At 43.5% G+C, this 19,608-nt stretch overlaps 1 protein-coding gene across 1 annotated transcript in view; it reads left to right on the top strand.

The window, feature by feature from the left end:
- unm_sa1614 (un-named sa1614) overlaps nt 1–19,608 on the top strand; it is a 114,368-nt gene that overhangs the window by 43,358 nt on the left and 51,402 nt on the right. Inside the window, exon 19 of the mRNA XM_035754802.2 lies at nt 9,851–9,966. Within this exon, the coding sequence (XP_035610695.1) occupies nt 9,851–9,966 (116 nt within the window). The remainder of the gene's footprint in view (nt 1–9,850; nt 9,967–19,608) is intronic.

The following is a 19,608-nucleotide window of genomic DNA, read 5'->3' as shown; positions in this document are numbered from 1 at the left end:
CAGGAGCCAAGATGATTAGGATGGACTCCGTCATTCCTGTAGAGCAGTGGTTCCCAAACTTTTTATAGTCCCGTACCCCTTCAAAAATTCAACCTCCAGCTGCATGCATACCCCCTCTACCACCAGGGTCAGCGCACTCATAAATGTTGTGTTTTGCCATGATTGTAAAGCCTGCCACACACACACAATATGATACATTTATTGAACATAAGAATGAGAGAGCTCTTATAGGACCAGGGCACAAATAATATAATAATAACAATATCAATAATTTTGCTCTTTTATTTAACCATCTTACATATAAAACCTTATTTGTTCATCGAAAATTGTGAATATCTCACCACAGGTTAATGAGAAGGGTGTGCTTGAAAGGATGCTCATTACTCTGCAATGTTGGGTTGTATTGGCTCTCTTGTTCAGATATCGGTAGGTGGACTAGAGGCAGGGCATGAAAGGGATAATGAATACAGTTGTTTGTGTCATCCATTTTCTCGAAAGTACCTGCGTAATTGCACACCCAACTCACACGGGTGCTTCGCTATATCACATTTGACATTGTCCGTAAGATTGAGTTCATTTTCAGACACAAAATCATACAATGATGGAAAGACCTGTGTGCTTCCTTGTTAATGCAGACAGAGTAGAGCTCTAACTTCTTAATCATAGCCTAAATTTTGTCCCGCACATTGAATAAATATAGTTGCGGAGAGTCCCTGTAATCATAGAATCAGATCATTCAGGTGAGAAAAAACATCAACCAGATAGGCCAGTCGTGTAAGAAACTCATCATCATGCAAGTGGTCAGACATGTGAAAATTATGGTCAGTAAAGACAACTTTAAGCTCGTCTCTCAATTCCCCCCAAAATGTGTCAATACTTTGCCCCTTGATAACTAGCGCACTTCTTTCTGTATGTTGTAAAAGCGTTACATGGTCGCTGCCCATATCATTGTAAAATACAGAAAATACACGAGAGTTTAGGGGCCTTGCTTTAACAAAGTTAACCATTTTCACTGTAGTGTCCAAAACGTCTTTCAAGCTGTCAGGCATTCCCAGCAAGAGCCTCTCGGTGGATTCTGCAGTGTACCCAAGTGTCGTAGGGAGCAACTGCTTGCACGCGCGTTACCACTCCACTATTTCTCCCTGTCATGGCTTTTGCGCCATCAGTACAGAAACCAACACATCTTGACCACCAAAGTCCATTTGATGTCACAAAGATGTCCAGTACTTAATAAAAAAAAAAATCAAAATTAAATCAAATAGTATTTGTGACATACACATGGTTAGCAGATGTTAATGCGAGTGTAGCGAAATGCTTGTGCTTCTAGTTCCGACAATGCAGTAATAAGCAACGAGTAATCTAACTAACAATTCCAAAACTACTACCTTATACACACAAGTGTAAAGGGATAAAGAATATGTACATAAAGATATATGAATGAGTGATGGTACAGAGCGGCATAGGCAAGATGCAGTAGATGGTATCGAGTACAGTATATACGTATACATATGAGATAAATAATGTAGGGTATGTAAACATTATATTAAGTAGCATTGTTTAAAGTGGCTAGTGACATTTTACATCAATTCCCATTATTAAAGTGGCTGGAGTTGAGTCAGTGTGTTGGCAGCAGCCACTCAATGTTAGTGGTGGCTGTTTAACAGTCTGATGGCCTTGAGATAGAAGCTGTTTTTCAGTCTCTCGGTCCCAGCTTTGATGCACCTGTACTGACCTCGCCTTCTGGATGATAGCGGTGTGAACAGGCAGTGGCTCGGGTGGTTGTTGTTCTTGATGATCTTTATGGCCTTCCTGTGGCATCGGGTGGTGTAGGTGTCCTGGAGGGCAGGTAGTTTGCCCCCGGTGATGCGTTGTGCAGACCTAGCTACCCTCTGGAGAGCCTTACGGTTGTGGGCGGAGCAGTTGCCGTACCAGGCGGTGATACAGACCGACAGGATGCTCTCGATTGTGCATCTGTAGAAGTTTGTGAGTGCTTTTGGTGACAAGCCGAATTTATTCAGCCTCCTGAGGTTGAAGAGGCGCTGCTGCGCCTTCTTCACGTTGCTGTCTGTGTGGGTGGACCAATTCAGTTTGTCTGTGATGTGTACGCCGAGGAACTTAAAACTTACTACCCTCTCCACTACTGTTCCATCGATGTGGATAGGGGGTGTTCCCTCTGCTGTTTCCTGAAGTCCACAATCATCTCCTTAGTTTTGTTGACGTTGAGTGTGAGGTTATTTTCCTGACACCACACCCCGAGGGCCCTCACCTCCTCCCTGTAGGCCGTCTCGTCGTTATTGGTAATCAAGCCTACCACTGTTGTGTCGTCCGCAAACTTGATGATTGAGTCGGAGGCGTTGCGTGGCCACGCAGTCGTGGGTGAAAAGGGAGTACAGGAGAGGGCTCAGAACGCACCTTTGTGGGGCCCCAGTGTTGAGGATCAGCGGGGTGGAGATGTTGTTGCCTACCCTCACCACCTGGGGGCGGCCCGTCAGGAAGTCCAGTACCCAGTTGCACAGGGCGGGGTCGAGACCCAGGATCTCGAGCTTGATGACGAGTTTGGAGGGTACTATGGTGTTAAATGCTGAGCTGTAGTCGATGAACAGCATTCTCACATAGGTATTCCTCTTGTCCAGATGGGTTAGGGCAGTGTGGTTGAGATTGCACCGTCTGTGGACCTATTTGGGCGGTAAGCAAATTGGAGTGGGTCTAGGGTGTCAGGTAGGGTGGAGGTGATATGGTCCTTGACTAGTCTCTCAAAGCACTTCATGATGACGGAAGTGAGTGCTACAGGGCGGTAGTCGTTTAGCTCAGTTACCTTAGCTTTCTTGGGAACAGGAACAATGGTGGCCCTCTTGAAGCATGTGGGAACAGCAGACTGGGATAGGGATTGATTGAATATGTCCGTAAACACACCGGCCAGCTGGTCTGCGCATGCTCTGAGGGCGCGGCTGGGGATGCCGTCTGGGCCTGCAGCCTTGCGAGGGTTAACACGTTTAAATGTTTTACTCACCTCGGCTGCAGTGAAGGAGTGTCCACATGTTTTGATTACGGGCCGTGTCAGTGGCACTGTATTGTCCTCAAAGCGGGCAAAAAAAGTTATTTAGTCTGCTTGGGAGCAAGACATCCTGGTCCGTGACTGGGCTGGTTTTCTTTTTATAATCCGTGATTGACTGTAGAACCTGCCACATACCTCTTGTGTCTGAGCCGTTGAATTGCGATCCTCTCCTGTTGTCCTGGTTTCCAGAAGAGGAAGTCTTCCTCAATTGACCCCCCATAAATGTGCCAGGCCCACCACGTCTGACTCATCCAGCTGTAACGCATAGAATTCACTGGCTTGTATGCGAAGCAGTAATTGTTTCAAAACATCTCCTGCCATGTCACTGATGCCTCGTGAAACAGTGTTGTTTGATGAAAGCATTGTCTGTGTTGTTTTTTTGGCCTTTTCCCCTAGCATTGTCCCAGCCATAACCGCGGTAACAGGAATAATTAAGTCCTCCATAATAGTATTGGGTTTGCCTATCCTAGCAATTCGGTAGCTCACCATATAAGACGCTTCTTGCCCCTTCTTATTAATGGCATCTGTTGCTTTTATACATATCTTACTACTTGAAAGTCGTCTTAATTCTTGCTGAAAAAACTCCTGTGGCTTATTTTTCAAATTGGCATGTTTTGTTTCTAAATGTCTGTGCAAGAGTGAAGGTTTAATCAAGTTGTGAGATAGTACTTTTGCACATATAACTGTGGCTGAGGAAAGGCACTACTCCCAATATAAGTGAACCCCAAATCAATGTATTTCTCATCATATTATCGCCTCTTCGATGTTCCAATGTCCCTGTCTGTTGTTCGGTGCTTTCCGGTGTAAGGGGGCAGTAGCACTTTGGCTGCATCAGATTCACAACTGTCAGTGTCCATGCTAGCTGGGCTAACAACAAATGTAGAATTACTGATGCCAGCTTTGGATATGCTTGTGGAAGCAGAACAACTTGTGCGTGTACCTCTGGTAGAGTTCCTGCTGTAGAGTACCTTCTGTTTCCATCATAAAAGTGATTCCATCAGAGCTACAGTACAGTTAGCCAAATGTGTAATGCCAGTAGCCTGCTGAATCTTTCACACCCTCGGCCCAACGATGGTACTGGACTTGAAATGACTGGCTGGTTTTTGGAGTCTTTAATTGCTCAAGTCAGTTCTTTGAAATACATTTTCAGATGTTCCAAGATTGCCCTTCCGATGTAGTTTTGACCCCATGTGAACTACGACCAGCGTCAGCTCCCGGCATCTCAAATCAAATAAGAATGTATTGGTCACATACATGGTTAGCAGACGTTATTGCGTGTGTAGCTAAATGCTTGTGTTTCTAGTTCCAACAGTGCAGCAATATCTAACATTTAATCTAACAATTCCACAACAACTACCTAATACACACAAATCTAAGTAAAGGAATGGAATAAGAATATATACACTCTTAAATAAATGGATGAGCAATGACCGAGCAGCATAGGATAGATGCAAAAGATGGTATAAAATACAGTATATACCTATGAGATGAGTAGAGCAACATATAACATAACTTACCCGAGATGGCCTAGCAGTTCAGACGTCTTTTGTCCTCGTCTTGTCGTGTCCTGTATATGTATGTATATATATATATATATATTTACAACTTTTTTTTCACATACATTCTATTTTTATTTTCCATCAACTCATCTTCAAAACACTCTCCTGCAACCCGCCTCACCAATTTATATTTATAAATAAGTATTATTTACCTCAAATCTGCAATCATCCAAGAAGCTAGCCAGAAGCTCGCCAGAAACGAATCAGAAGCTAGTTCAGAAGCTAGTTAGCTTCTTTACTGGCAAATCGTTAGTATTCAGCTAACCACGGTTTGTGGTCATCAGCTATCCTTTAGCTCAAATCTATCGCCAGTTTTTGTACGGCGCAGCTCGAACATACCGGACCAATTTTTCTCTCCATGTCCTTGGATTTCCATGTCCTCTGGACATTCATTCCCGGATCTCACAGCTAGCTAGCTGCTATCCGTATGTCTATCTGCTCTCGTCGATTCCGGAGCAAACATCAATTACTCCCGGAGCTAGCCAGCTCAGACAATCACTCCTGAGCTCCGTCAATCACTCCTGGGCTGCAGTCACCTATCCGGACCCGTTTTACCGCCTACGCGGAGCCCCACCGGGCCTTCACAACTGGACTGCCGACGTTATCTACCCGAAGGAGATCCGGCTGGCTCCTCCGTCGCGACGTTACCTGAACGCCCATCTGCGGCCTGCTAACCGTTAGCTGTCTTACCGGCTGCTCTCAGAATAGACAATCGGACAATTTATTTATTTTTATTATTATTATGTTTCTTCTTGGGCCTCTAACTATATCTATTGTTTTTATTTTATTTTTTGTTGTGTGATTTGGACTAATCCCCTCTACCACACGGAACCCCACTAATCTACTGACGGAACGCAAGAGGTGGCTAACAACAGACCTCCATCCTATGCTAGCTTGCTACCGATGTCCTGGCTAGCTGTCTAAATCGCCGTGACCCCCAAACCAACCACTCCACTCACTGGACTCTTTTGATCACTCGACTAAGGATGCCTCTCCTTAATGTCAATATGTCTTGTCCATTGCTGTTCTGGTTAGTGTTTATTGGCTTATTTCAATGTAGCGCCTCTAGTCCTGCTCACTATACCTTATCCAATTTATTAGTTCCACCACCCACACATGCAATGACATCTCCTGGTTTCAATTATGTTTCTAGAGACTATATCTCTCTCTTCATCACTCAATACCTAGGTTTACCTCCACTGTATTCACATCCTACCATACCTTTGTCTGTACATTATACCTTGATGCTATTTCATCGCCCCCAGAAACCTCCTTTTACTCTCTGTTCCAGACGTTCTAGACGACCAATTCTTATTGCTTTTAGCCGTACCCTTATTCTTCTCCTCCTATGTTCCTCTGGCGATGTAGAGGTGAATCCAGGCCCTGCAGTGCCTAGCTCCACTCCTATTCCCCAGGCGCTCTCTTTTGATGACTTCTGTAACCGTAATAGCCTTGGTTTCATGCATGTTAACATTAGAAGCCTCCTCCCTAAGTTTGTTCTATTCACTGCTTTAGCACACTCTGCCAACCCGGATGTTCTAGCTGTGTCTGAATCCTGGTTTAGGAAGACCACCAAAAATTCTGAAATTTTAATTCCAAATTACAACATTTTCAAACAAGATAGAACTGCCAAAGGGGGCGGTGTTGCAATCTACTGCAAAGATAGCCTGCAGAGTTCTGTCCTTACTATCCAGGTCTGTACCCAAACAATTTGAACTTCTACTTTTAAAAATCCTCTCTAAAAACAAGTCTCTCACCGTTGCCGCCTGCTATAGACCACCCTCTGCCCCCAGCTGTGCTCTGGACACCATATGTGAACTGATTGCCCCCCATCTATCTTCAGAGCTCGTGCTGCTAGGCGACCTAAACTGGAACATGCTTAACACCCCAGCCATCCTACAATCTAAACTTGATGCCCTCAATCTCACTCAAATTATCAATGAACCTACCAGGTACCCCCCCAAAGCCTTAAACGCGGGCACCCTCATAGATATCATCCTAACCAACTTCCCCTCTAAATACACCTCTGCTGTCTTCAACCAAGATCTCAGCGATCACTGCCTCATTGCCTGCATCCGTAATGGGTCAGCGGTCAAACGACCTCCATTCATCACTGTAAAACGCTCCCTGAAACACTTCAGCGAGCAGGCCTTTCTAATCGACCTGGCCGGGGTATCCTGGAAGGAGATTGATCTCATCCCGTCAGTAGAGGATGCCTGGATATTTTTTTTAAATGCCTTCCTAACCATCTTAAATAAACATGCCCCATTCAAGAAATTTAGAACCAGGAACAGATATAGCCCTTGGTTCTCCCCAGACCTGACTGCCCTTAACCAACACAAAAACATCCTATGGCGTTCTGCATTAGCATCGAACAGCCCCTGTGATATGCAGCTGTTCAGGGAAGCTAGAAACCGTTATACACAGGCAGTTAGAAAAGCGAAGGCTAGCTTTTTCAAGCAGAAATTTGCTTCCTGCAACACTAACTCAAAAGTTCTGGGACACTGTAAAGTCCATGGAGAATAAGAACACCTCCTCCCAGCTGCCCACTGCACTGAAGATAGGAAACACTGTCACCACTGATAAATCCACCATAATTGAGAATTTCAATAAGCATTTTTCTACGGCTGGCCATGCTTTCCACCTGGCTACTCCTACCCCAGTCAACAGCACTGCACCCCCAACAGCAACTCGCCCAAGCCTTCCCCATTTCTCCTTCTCCCAAATCCATTCAGCTGATGTTCTGAAAGAGCTGGAAAATCTGGACCCCTACAAATCAGCCGGGCTAGACAATCTGGACCCTTTCTTTCTAAAATTATCTGCCGAAATTGTTGCCACCCCTATTACTAGCCTGTTCAACCTCTCTTTCGTGTCATCTGAGATTCCCAAAGATTGGAAAGCAGCTGCGGTCATCCCCCTCTTCAAAGGGGGGGACACTCTTGACCCAAACTGCTTCAGACCTATATCTATCCTACCATGCCTTTCTAAGGTCTTCGAAAGCCAAGTCAACAAACAGATTACCGACCATTTTGAATCTCACCATACCTTCTCTGCTATGCAATCTGGTTTCAGAGCTGGTCATGGGTGCACCTCAGCCACGCTCAAGGTCCTAAACGATATCTTAACCGCCATCCATAAGAAACATTACTGTGCAGCCGTATTCATTGATCTGGCCAAGGCTTTCGACTCTGTCAACCACCACATCCTCATCGGCAGACTCGACAGCCTTGGTTTCTCAAATGATTGCCTCGCCTGGTTCACCAACTACTTCTCTGTTCAGTGTGTCAAATCGGAGGGTCTGCTGTCCGGACCTCTGGCAGTCTCTATGGGGGTGCCACAGGGTTCAATTCTTCGACCGACACTCTTCTCTGTATACATCAATGAGGTCGCTCTTGCTGCTGGTGAGTCCCTGATCCACCTCTACGCAGACGACACCATTCTGTATACTTCTGGCCCTTCTTTGGACACTGTGTTAACAACCCTCCAGGCAAGCTTCAATGCCATACAACTCTCCTTCCGTGGCCTCCAATTGCTCTTAAATACAAGTAAAACTAAATGCATGCTCTTCAACCGATCGCTACCTGCACCTACCCGCCTGTCCAACATCACTACTCTGGACGGCTCTGACTTAGAATACGTGGACAACTACAAATACTTAGGTGTCTGGTTAGACTGTAAACTCTCCTTCCAGACCCATATCAAACATCTCCAATCCAAAGTTAAATCTAGAATTGGCTTCCTATTTCGCAACAAAGCATCCTTCACTCATGCTGCCATACATACCCTTGTAAAACTGACCATCCTACCAATCCTCGACTTTGGCGATGTCATTTACAAAATAGCCTCCAATACCCTACTCAACCAATTAGATGCAGTCTATCACAGTGCAATCCGTTTTGTCACCAAAGCCCCATATACTACCCACCATTGCGACCTGTACGCTCTCGTTGGCTGGCCCTCGCTTCATACTCGTCGCCAAACCCACTGGCTCCATGTCATCTACAAGACCCTGCTAGGTAAAGTCCCCCCTTATCTCAGCTCGCTGGTCACCATAGCATCTCCCACCTGTAGCACACGCTCCAGCAGGTATATCTCTCTAGTCACCCCCAAAACCAATTCTTTCTTTGGCCGCCTCTCCTTCCAGTTCTCTGCTGCCAATGACTGGAACGAACTACAAAAATCTCTGAAACTGGAAACACTTATCTCCCTCACTACCTTTAAGCACCAACTGTCAGAGCATCTTACAGATTACTGCACCTGTACATAGCCCACCTATAATTTAGCCCAAACAACTACCTCTTTCCCAACTGTATTTAATTTATTTATTTATTTTGCTCCTTTGCACCCCATTATTTTTATTTCTACTTTGCACATTCTTCCATTGCAAAACTACCATTCCAGTGTTTTACTTGCTATATTGTATTTACTTGCCACCATGGCCTTTTTTGCCTTTACCTCCCTTCTCACCTAATTTGCTCACATTGTATATAGACTTGTTTATACTGTATTATTGACTGTATGTTTGTTTTACTCCATGTGTAACTCTGTGTCGTTGTATCTGTCGAACTGCTTTGCTTTATCTTGGCCAGGTCGCAATTGTAAATGAGAACTTGTTCTCAACTTGCCTACCTGGTTATATAAAGGTGAAATAAAAATAAAAATAAATAAAAAATATGAGCAGTACCAAAACAAGTGATCTAATGATTGTCTCTTCGCAGCTAAATCTGCAGAGATGGGTTGTTTGTATCCCCATATACAGTATATAACATTATATTGGTTGCAAGGAGTAAAAGTCAGTTGGCATTTAGAGGTCTGAGCATAGCTGAGCATTTAGAGGTCGAGACAACAGGTGAGATGGAGAGGGAGAGGGAGTGAGTGGGTCAAAAACAGCAGGTTTGGGACCAGGTATCACATCCGGTGAACAGGTCAGGGTTCCCTAGCCGCAGGCAGAACAAGAGTCATCAGGTCAGGGAGCCAGGTAGGCATTGGCTCAGGGCGAGCGAGAGAGAAAAACTTAAGTTCACACAGGACACCAGATTAGATTTACTGCATGTCTTCTAAGTTATGGGACCATGTCAAGGATGTTAGCCAAACATGCCGAGTAGATAGTTGTTATTCATCATGGATTTGTCAGACAGTGGCTCCTGTGTTATTCTTAGTCAGTCTAACATGTCAAAGGTTTATATCCCAGTATATTATATGAGTATAACCGTGTTGTGTTTTGATTTTGTTACAGCAACAATCTTGATGTCCAGACTGCCAGGGGAAACAGTGCGTTGCATTACTGTTGTCTGCACAACAGAACAGAGTGTCTTAAACTGCTTCTCCGAGCCAAGGCCAACATACATAACAGTGAGTGTTATGAGTAGTCCCTTGCTAAAGACCAGGCCTGCACCCTAGTGGTCTGCTCCTGAGATCAGAAATGCCTTCTCTGTTCAATGTCTATCCATGTTCCATCCATGCTGTTCTGTGTGAGGCATAATTCACTTTGACTGTAGTCAATGTCATGCATTGATGTCAATGGGACTAAGTGATTAATCTTCTCTTAATTGATCTTCTTTTTAAAAAGCCTAAAGGTTCTTATTTAACATTTTAAGGTCTCTTTTAGATGAGCCCCGTCTAACACAATACACATCAAAATACAAAATACATAAATACATCTATATTATTCAATTATTGTACCCACACTGTTCGCGCACGCCCACGAGCATCTGCGTTGCCAAGAGCTAAAATAGAAGTCAGCTCTATTTGTGTCGCATTTCGCGCTGCAAGTCCCACCACTCCAATCTCCTCATTGGTTATACCCACGTGGGTGACTGAAAGACGAACGAGGTCAGTGGCGGTAATGAACCTAATTTATGAAAGTTGCCAATCGCAATATAAAGTCCAGAGAAGAAAAGGCCTGGAAGGAGGAGAGATGACTAGAAGCGATTCGGTTGACCGTTTTTATTTGTGGATTAATTGGTGGAGTAGAGGACCTTGTCCATTTCAGGTAAAATAACAACTCAATGTTTATATCCCAGGACAAATTAGCCAGCAACAGCAAGCTATCTAAATAGGACAAATTAGCTAGCAAGTGCAAGCTAGCTAGCTAAATTGCCATAAATGTATGTTTTTCAACCTGTCCCCAAATTAGTGTAATTGGTTCAGAGTTTGTTTTGATATTTTAACCTGTGTGTCATGATCACGTTTGGTGTGGGGGGACACAATACATTTATGCACGATAGCGCACGACTGATTTGGGTTCCGTGTCACTCTGTAGCCACCAACCTTTTTGGTAAAAAAGGTAATAAAACTGTCTCTTGTGATAAAACGAAGGGCGCTATGAAAAAGTGCAGCCAAGGGTTTAAGAGTAGAGGCAGCTGCACTTTGATAAATAATATCACCATAATCAAGAACAGGGAGAAAGGTTGACTGCACAATCTGCTTCCTGCTGACTAGAGAGAGACCAGATCTGTTTCTATAAAAAAAAAGAAGGCCCACGTTAAATCTTAGTTTATTAACAAGCTCAGTCGTGTGTTTTTTTTAAAAACAATAAATACCAAGGTATTTGTATGCAGCAACTTGTTCGATTATTTAACCATCCGATGAGTAAAGAGAAGGCAATTGAGACAATCTTACTAGAACTTGAAAACAACATGTATTTTGCCCGTATTAAGTACGAGTTTTAAATCAGTGAGGACTTCCTGCACAACTGCAAAATCGGACTGTAGTCTTGTCACAGCCAGGTCAGCAGATGGGGCAATTGCATGCATAATAGTATCAGCCACATTTAGATGATATATTTATTTTTACAGATTGACCAATAACATTGATATAAATAGTGAAAAGAACCGTTTCTAGTATCGAACCCTGCGGAACACCTTTATGTGCTTCAAGAAATTCTGACTTAACCTCATCAATCACGATGTCCTGAGTTCTGCCATGAAGATAATCATGAAACCATGAACATGTGTCGGAGCTCAGGCCTATTGAGGACAACTTATTTAATCAAATGTTAAGCAGTATCAAAAGCAATGACAAGATCATTAGCAACTAAAGTGATTGCTGTAATAATGCTATGCCTAATACCTAAACCATGATTGTTCTACATTGAAAATACATTTCTCAGATAGAAAAGAGAAAAGTTGTTCATTTACCAAGGATTCAGGAATCTTAGCTAGACAAGGAAGCCTTGAAATGGTTCTGGAATTAAGATCACTACTCTCCCTGCCCTTATGAAGTTGCAGCACGAGCTGATAAATCTGGGTTATTGAGCCCACAATGAATGGGCGCTGCACACTTCAGCAAAACATGGATCCAATTGGATTTCTGTGGATTTCTTTGTTGTCTATTGCTAGCAAAGCATCCAGGACTTTTTTTATTCTGTAAATAGCCTAAAAGAAAAGCTTTTTGAAAAAATGTATCTTATCATTCAGCAAGCTTCCCCTATCAAAATCCTGCCCAGTATCATTGTGAATAGACTTAGGAGTTATTTCAAAGAGAGAGCTCGCTGAAATAAATTGGTGATTAAATACATCAATGATAGCATTTTTTTGTCTTGTGGCAGAGAGGAGGAAGTAGAACCCATTAGGGATTTGACAGTTTTCCAGAATTTTGCCGGGTTCCCATTACAATCCGAAAGAGCGGTTACATAATCAGATTTAGCCTTTCTGATTTCTTACACAATGATTTCTCAATTCCTTAAACGCTTGCAACTCCAGACCTAATCCTGTGTTCCTGGCTTTGACCCAAGCATCATCTCTTTTATGAATGACTTCTGATAATTCCGGAGAGTACCATGCATTCAATCTACCTAATTATCCACAATAGCATAGAAAACATCTGCAAAAAGGCTGAATGCTAAATCTGGTTCAGGGATAGCTGAAATACAATCCGGGTCATAAAAGAAAGATAATGTTCACTGAAGTTTTTAAAGTTCCTCTTTGTGATGACACAAGGCTCTCTGACACACTGGTCAATGGTCACTAATATCTTGAAATTCGAAAAAGAAATTTGTTAAAACAAGATAAATCAGAGTTGACTTTGAAGGATCTTTAATGTTGGGCTGTGTCTGAAATGCACTGTCTGAAATTCCTTATCTATGAAATGCCCTGTCTGAAATGCCCTAAAGGCATTTGGAGATCATTCCACACGTAAGGTGCAAAAAAACTGAATGCAGATCTACCTTCAGTGGAATCGAAGGGATCTCCAGCATTCGCCATCCCTGTGATAGGGACTGGTGACTCGTATATCTGTAATTTAACAATGGAGTAAGGTATGGCAGAAGTTTGCACAAGATGGCCTTATAAATGAAAAGAGAGCAGTGCATTGATCTACAAGACTTGAGAGGGCCAAACCTAACAAAATGGCACTGATAGACATGGTCGCCCTGTTCATGGCTCCTAAGCAACTTTGCAGTGTTTAGTTTTTTTGCATGTTATTTCTCACATTATTAGCTCAGAACGTCCTTTGCACTATTACTTACAGCAAGAAAGAACTTTTGGAGATGAGAGCGGCTGTAACTCCCCAGAAATCTACAAGAAATACGACTTTCCTGAATTGGACCCTTTGTTCGAACCCCCCAAGGCAATTCCACTTATCCCAGAGACTGCTCCAAGACTGATTCAGGAGGCGTGCATCCCATCCAACGCTTACCAGTATATTGCTCGCTAATGTTCAGGAAACTAGACAAGAAACTAGACAAGCTCACGGTGAGAATCTCCTTCGAGAGACATACAGTCGTGGCCAAAAGTTTTGAGAATGACGCAAATATTAATTTTCACAAAGTCTGCTGCCTCAGTGTCTTTAGATATTTTTGTCAGATGTTACTATGGAATACTGAAGTATAATTACAAGCATTTCATAAGTGTCAAAGGCTTTTATAGACAATTACATGAAGTTAATGCAAAGAGTCAATATTTGCAGTGTTGACCCTTCATTTTCAAGACTTCTGCAATCCGCCCTGGCATGCTGTCAATTCACTTCTGGCCCACATTCTGACTGATGGCAGCCCATTCTTGCATAATCAATGCTTGGAGTCTGTCAGAATTTGTTGGTTTTTGTTTGTCCACCCGCCTCTTGAAAATTGAAAAGTTCTCCTGGCCATGGACCAAAAATATCAATGTTTTGTTCCCCGAGCCACTTAGTTATCACTTTTGTCTTATGGAAAGGTGCTCCATCATGCTGGAAAAGGCATTTATCATCACCAAACTGTTCCTGGATGGTTGGGAGAAGTTGCTCTTGGAACCATTCTTTATTCATGGCTGTGTTCTTAAGAAAAAATGTGAGTAAGCTCACTCCCTTGGCTGAGAAGCAACCCCACACATGAATGGTCTCAGGATGCTTTACTGTTGGCATGACACAGGACTTTTGGTAGCGCTCACCTTGTCTTCTCCGGACAAGCTTTTTTCCGGATGCCCCAAACAATCGGAAAGGGATTCATCAGAGAAAATGACTTTACCCCAGTCCTCAGCAGTCCAATCCCTGTACCTTTTGCAGAATATCAGTCTGTCCCTGATGTTTTTCCTGGAGAGAAGTGGCTTCTTTGCTGCCCTTCTTGACACCAGGCCTTCCTCAAAAAGTCTTTGCCTCACTGTGCGTGGAGACGCACTCACACCTGCCTGCTGCCATTCCTGAGCAAGCGCTGTAGGTGGTGGTGCCCCGATCCCGCAGCTGAATCAACTTTAGGAGACTGTCCTGGCGCTTGCTGGACTTTCTTGGGCACCCTGAAGCCATCTTCACAACAGTTGAACCGCTCTCCTTGAAGTTCTTGATGATCTGATAAATGGTGGATTTAGGTGCAATCTTACTGGCAGCAATATCCTTGCCTGTGAAGCCCTTTTTTGTGCAAAGCAATGATGACGGCACGTGTTTCCTTGCAGGTAACCATGTTTAACAGAGGAAGAACAATGATTCCAAGCACCACCCTCCTTTTGAAGTTTCCAGTCTGTTATTCGAAATCAATCAGCATGACAGAGTGATCTACAGCTTTGTCCTCGTCAACACTCACACCTGTGTTAACGAGAGAATCACTGACATGTCAGATGGTCCTTTTGTGGCAGGGCTCTAATGCAGTGGAATTTTGGGGGATTCAGTTAATTTGCATGGCAAAAAGGGACTTTGCAATTCATCTGATCAGTCTTCATAACATTCTGGAGTGTATGCAAATTGCCATCATACAAACTGAGGCAGCAGACTTTGAAAATTCATATTTGTGTCGTTCTCAACTTTTGGCCACGACTGTACCTCTGTTTCATGGAATCATGTCTCTCTCTCCGGATATAATGTCCCCGTCCATTCAGCCAACTGGGTTCTCAGTATATTGCGCAGACAGGAATAAAGAATCCTTTGGAAAAAAGAAAGGGGGAGGTATGTTTCATGATTATCTGCTCATGGCGTGGTTGCGGTTACGTACAGGAAGGCCCTTCGAAGGCCCCATCCTGACGATGTCCGAAGAGAATTCTCTAAAGATGTAATGTGGTTGGCATTTGATTGTGAGGTATTCTTAGTCGGGTGAACAAAAAGACTTGAGTTCCTTTATTGTAGCTGGGGACTTTAATAAAACAAATCTTAGGAAAACGTTACCGAAGAGTTATCAACACATTTCCTGCTCCACTCGTGCATCAAAATCTTATGACCATTGCTACTCTCCCTTCCGGAATGGCTTCAAGGCCCTCCCTACGGCAAATCAGATCACGCCTCCATCCTGCTCCTATAGGCAGAAACCCATGGTAAGGACTGGTCAACGCTGGTCTGACGAATCGGAATCTATGCTTGTTTTGATAACGCGGAATGGGATATGTTACGGGTTGCCTCTGAGAATAACGTTGACGTATGCACTGACACGGTGACTGAGTTCATCTGCAAGTATATCCCTCCCGCTGTGACGATTAAAACCTATCCAAACCAAAGACCTAGAATTCCTTACAATCAAATGCCGACCGCATTATCTCCCCAAAATGTTTTCTTCGATTATAGTCACAGCCGTGTATACCCCCTCCCCACTCCCCAAGCAGACACCTCGATGTTAGCCTGGAATAACTTCACTGGACTCTATGTAAACTGGAAACCATATATCCTGAGGCTGCATTTATTGTGGCTGGGAATTTTAACAAAGCTATTTTGAGAACAAGGCTTCCTAAATTCTACCAGCACATTGACTGTACCTCCTGCTCGAGGAAGACACTGGACCTCTGCTACTCTAACTTCTGCGATGCATACAAGGCCCCGCCCTCCCTTCGGCAAATCCGACCATGACTCCATCTTGCCCATACAGTCCTATAGGCAGAAACTCAAACAGGATGTACCCATGACTAGAAAGCCTCAGACAATAACAATCGATTTATACGCTGACTCGGTGAGTGAGTTTATTAGGAAGTGCATTGGAGAGGATGTACCCATTGTGACTATTAAAACCTACCCCAACCAGAAACTGTTGATAGACGGTGGCATTTACGCAATATTGAATGTGCGAACCACCGTATTCAACCATGGAAAAAGGTTGGGGAATATGGCCGAATATAAACAGTGTATTTATTCCCCCCGCAAGGCAATCAATCTAGCAAAATGCTGGTATAGGGACAAAATGGAGTCGCAATTCAACTGCCCAGACACGAGACGTATGTGGCAGGGTCTACAGGCAATTATGGACTACAAAAAGAAAACCAGCCACGTCACGGACACTGACGTCTTGCTCCCAGACACACTAAACACCTTTGCCCGCTTTGAGGATAATACAGTGATAATACAATATACCGACGCGGCTCGCTACCAAGGACTGCGGTTCCCCTCTCTCTTTCTCTGTGGCTGACGTGAGTAAGACATTTAAACGTGTTAACCCTTGCAAGGCTGCTGGCCCAGACGGCATCCCTAACTGCTTCCTCAGAGCATGCGCAGACCAGCTGGATGGTGTGTTTACGGACATATTCAATCACTCCCTATCCCAGTCTGCTGTCCCCACATGGTACAAGATGGCCACCAGTGTTACTGTACCAGAGAAGGCAAAGATAACTGAACTGAACTAAATGACTATCGCCCTGTAGCACTCACTTCTGTCATCATGAAGTGCTTTGAGAGACTAGTCAAGGATCATATCACCTCCATCTTACCTGCCACCTTAGACCCACTTCAGTTTGTATACCGTACCAATAAGTCCACAGATGATGCAATCGCCATCACACTGCACACTGCCTTATCCCATCTGGACAAGAGGAATACCTATGTAGGAATGCTGTTCATTTCTCAGCATTCAACACAATAGTACCCTCCAAGCTCATCATGAAGCTTGAGACCCTGCGTCTCAACATTACTACACACAGGTCATAAACGTAATGTTAGCTCGCGAGCCAGCCATTTTACACCAGCTAGCTAGCTAGCTAACAGTAAGCTTTAACTTGCAGTGAAAACAACTTTCTGACAAAATTAGAAACGTATAATATCTGAATCTGTAGCTGGACTCTTACCAGTATACATGGATGAATGCTTCACAGCAGACTGCAAACACTTTCATTAAATAAGACGTCCTGTGTCGTTTCCGTTTTGTATGTACAGCTTGTTTGGCCCGTTGTGTCAAGTCACACTGATCGTGTGCAATGCCTTAAGAATAATTTTAAGCTTTAACCCCCACCCAAATTCTGACCATTTTACTTGCCCTAGCAGAGCTGTTTTCATGTTATCTAGAGTGTTGGTGACTGTAACTGTGCCTCTGGTAACAATTTAATTGTGTTTTTTTACCGACATTTACTGACACAGGCCATATTCAACCGGTGATGAGTGTTTTTATAAATTCATCAGTTATTCTGCCCTCTGGCACGCTCAGACGAGAGTGCTCTGAAACAGTTGTTGCAGTGATATTCTATTGAAATGGATACTTGCATAGTTGAGTCTATTTGTTCAATTTTACTACGCAATACATTAAAAAAAGCCGCATTAAACAGGATTACCGAAACAAACTGACCAACTCAAATAGACAGAAGTGTGCTATATGGCAGAGCAATCCAAACTCATCTCTTTGCATGTCCAGCCCACTCATTATCTCAGCCAATCATGGGTAGTGGAAAGGTTGCTGACTTTTTCTGTGGCTAAACCAACTATGCTCGTAATTTAACAATTTTATTCGTATTTACAGATGGCATACAAATTTGTTATTAAGGCACATGTTCCAGAATGCATTTCTGCACCCAAAAAACATTTTGATGAAAAATAGTTTTAGTTCAAACGACTCTCCTTTAAAGTAGTCACCCGCGTGCGAAACGGGTCACCAATGTGAGAATGCTTTTCATTTATTACAGCTCAGAGTTCAACACCATAGTGCCCACAAAGCTCATCACTAAGCTAAGGACCATGGGACTAAAGACTTCCCTTTGCAACTGGATCTTGGACTTCCTGACAGACCTCCCCAGGTAGTAGGGGTAGGCAACAACACATCTTCCACACTCACGATGCAAGAAGTGGTAGTCCTGATCACCAACAACGATAAGACAGCCTATAGGGAGGAGGTCAGAGACCTGGCAGTGTAGTGCCAGGACAACAACCTCTCCCTCAGTGTGAGCAAGACAAAGGAGATGGTCTTGGACTACAGGAAAAGGAGGGTCAATCATGCCCCCATTAACCCGCTCCACTACAGCCCGATCGATGTTAAGATTTTCAAGTTCCTTTGTGTCCACATCACCAACAATCTATCATGGTCCAAATACACCAAGACCGTCGTGAAGAGGGCAGAGACTGAAAAGATTTGGCATGGGTCCCCAGATCCTCAAAAGGTTCTACAGCTGCACCATCAAGAGCATCCTGACCGGTTGCATCACCGCCTGGTATGGCAACTGCTTGGCATCCGACCATAAGGCGCCACAGACGGTAGTTCATACGACCCAATACATCACTGTGCCCAAGCTTCCTGCCATCCAGGACCTATATACTAGGCGGTGTCAGAGGAAGGCCCATAAAATTGTCAGACTTTTTGTCCAGTCACCCAAGTCACCCAGTCACCTAAGTCATAGACTGTTCTCTCTGCTACTGTACGGCAAGTGGTACCGGATCGCCCTGTCGAAAAGGCTCCTTAACAGCTTCTACACCCAAGCCATAAGACTGCTGAACAATTAATAAAATTGCCATCGGACTATTTACGTTGACCCCCTTGTATAGCCTCGTTATTGTTTGTAATCTTGTGTTACTTTTTATTTTATATTTGACTTTAGTTTACGTAGAAAATATTTTATTTACTCAATTTCTTGAACTGCATTGTTGGTTTTAAGGGCTTGTAAGTAAGCATTTCATGGTAAGGTCTACCTGTTGTATTTGGCGCATGTGACACATGTGATTTGATATGGATAATCTCAATGGAGTGTGTTAAGTCTCTATATCCACTTTTTGTTGGATTTTCATTTCGAGAGGTCAATGGAGATTCTTTATTTTTCTGCCTTGGGTTTCTCAATGAAGAGCAGCATCAAATCCAAAGAGCATTTATTCAAGACATGTTTTCATTTGCACAAAGACGCTTCATAAAGCCAAAAGCTAGGGCTTTGTGAATCCGTAAACACCTCTGTATGTGTTTCTATGTCAATAGTATGTCTAGGAGCTCAATACTTTTTTGTGGATTCTGCATGTTCAGGTACTTGTGCCAAGTCATTGAACAGGGAGTGCGGTAGGAGGATGTTTTGTGCTTATTAATCCGTAAAGGATGAAGGTTCTGAGTGTTCTGCAGTATTTGCTCTGATTTCAAGCAAACTAAGTCATTCTTCATTAATTAAAGTATATTCCAACAATAGTGGTAGATCCTCCTTTATGGTTAGTCAGAAATTGTGAGCGGCGTCAGGCCAGATAGTGTCAAAATGCCAATAAATAGGTAAGCGTTCAGGTGGGCCTTCAGCAAAAAAAAAAGAAAGGAGGGGTGCTCAACAACAACTAAAGGACTAATTTGAGGTAAAAAGTTGTAATGTATTTCATTATTGTGTTGTGCCACGTGACAATGAAGACTTCATATATTGTGGCTTTGCTTACAAGTGGTTGTTGTGC

The sequence above is a fragment of the Oncorhynchus keta genome, chromosome 37 (assembly GCF_023373465.1).
Source record: "Oncorhynchus keta strain PuntledgeMale-10-30-2019 chromosome 37, Oket_V2, whole genome shotgun sequence".
NCBI lineage: Eukaryota > Metazoa > Chordata > Actinopteri > Salmoniformes > Salmonidae > Oncorhynchus > Oncorhynchus keta.
This window is presented reverse-complemented; position numbering and strand designations above follow the sequence as displayed.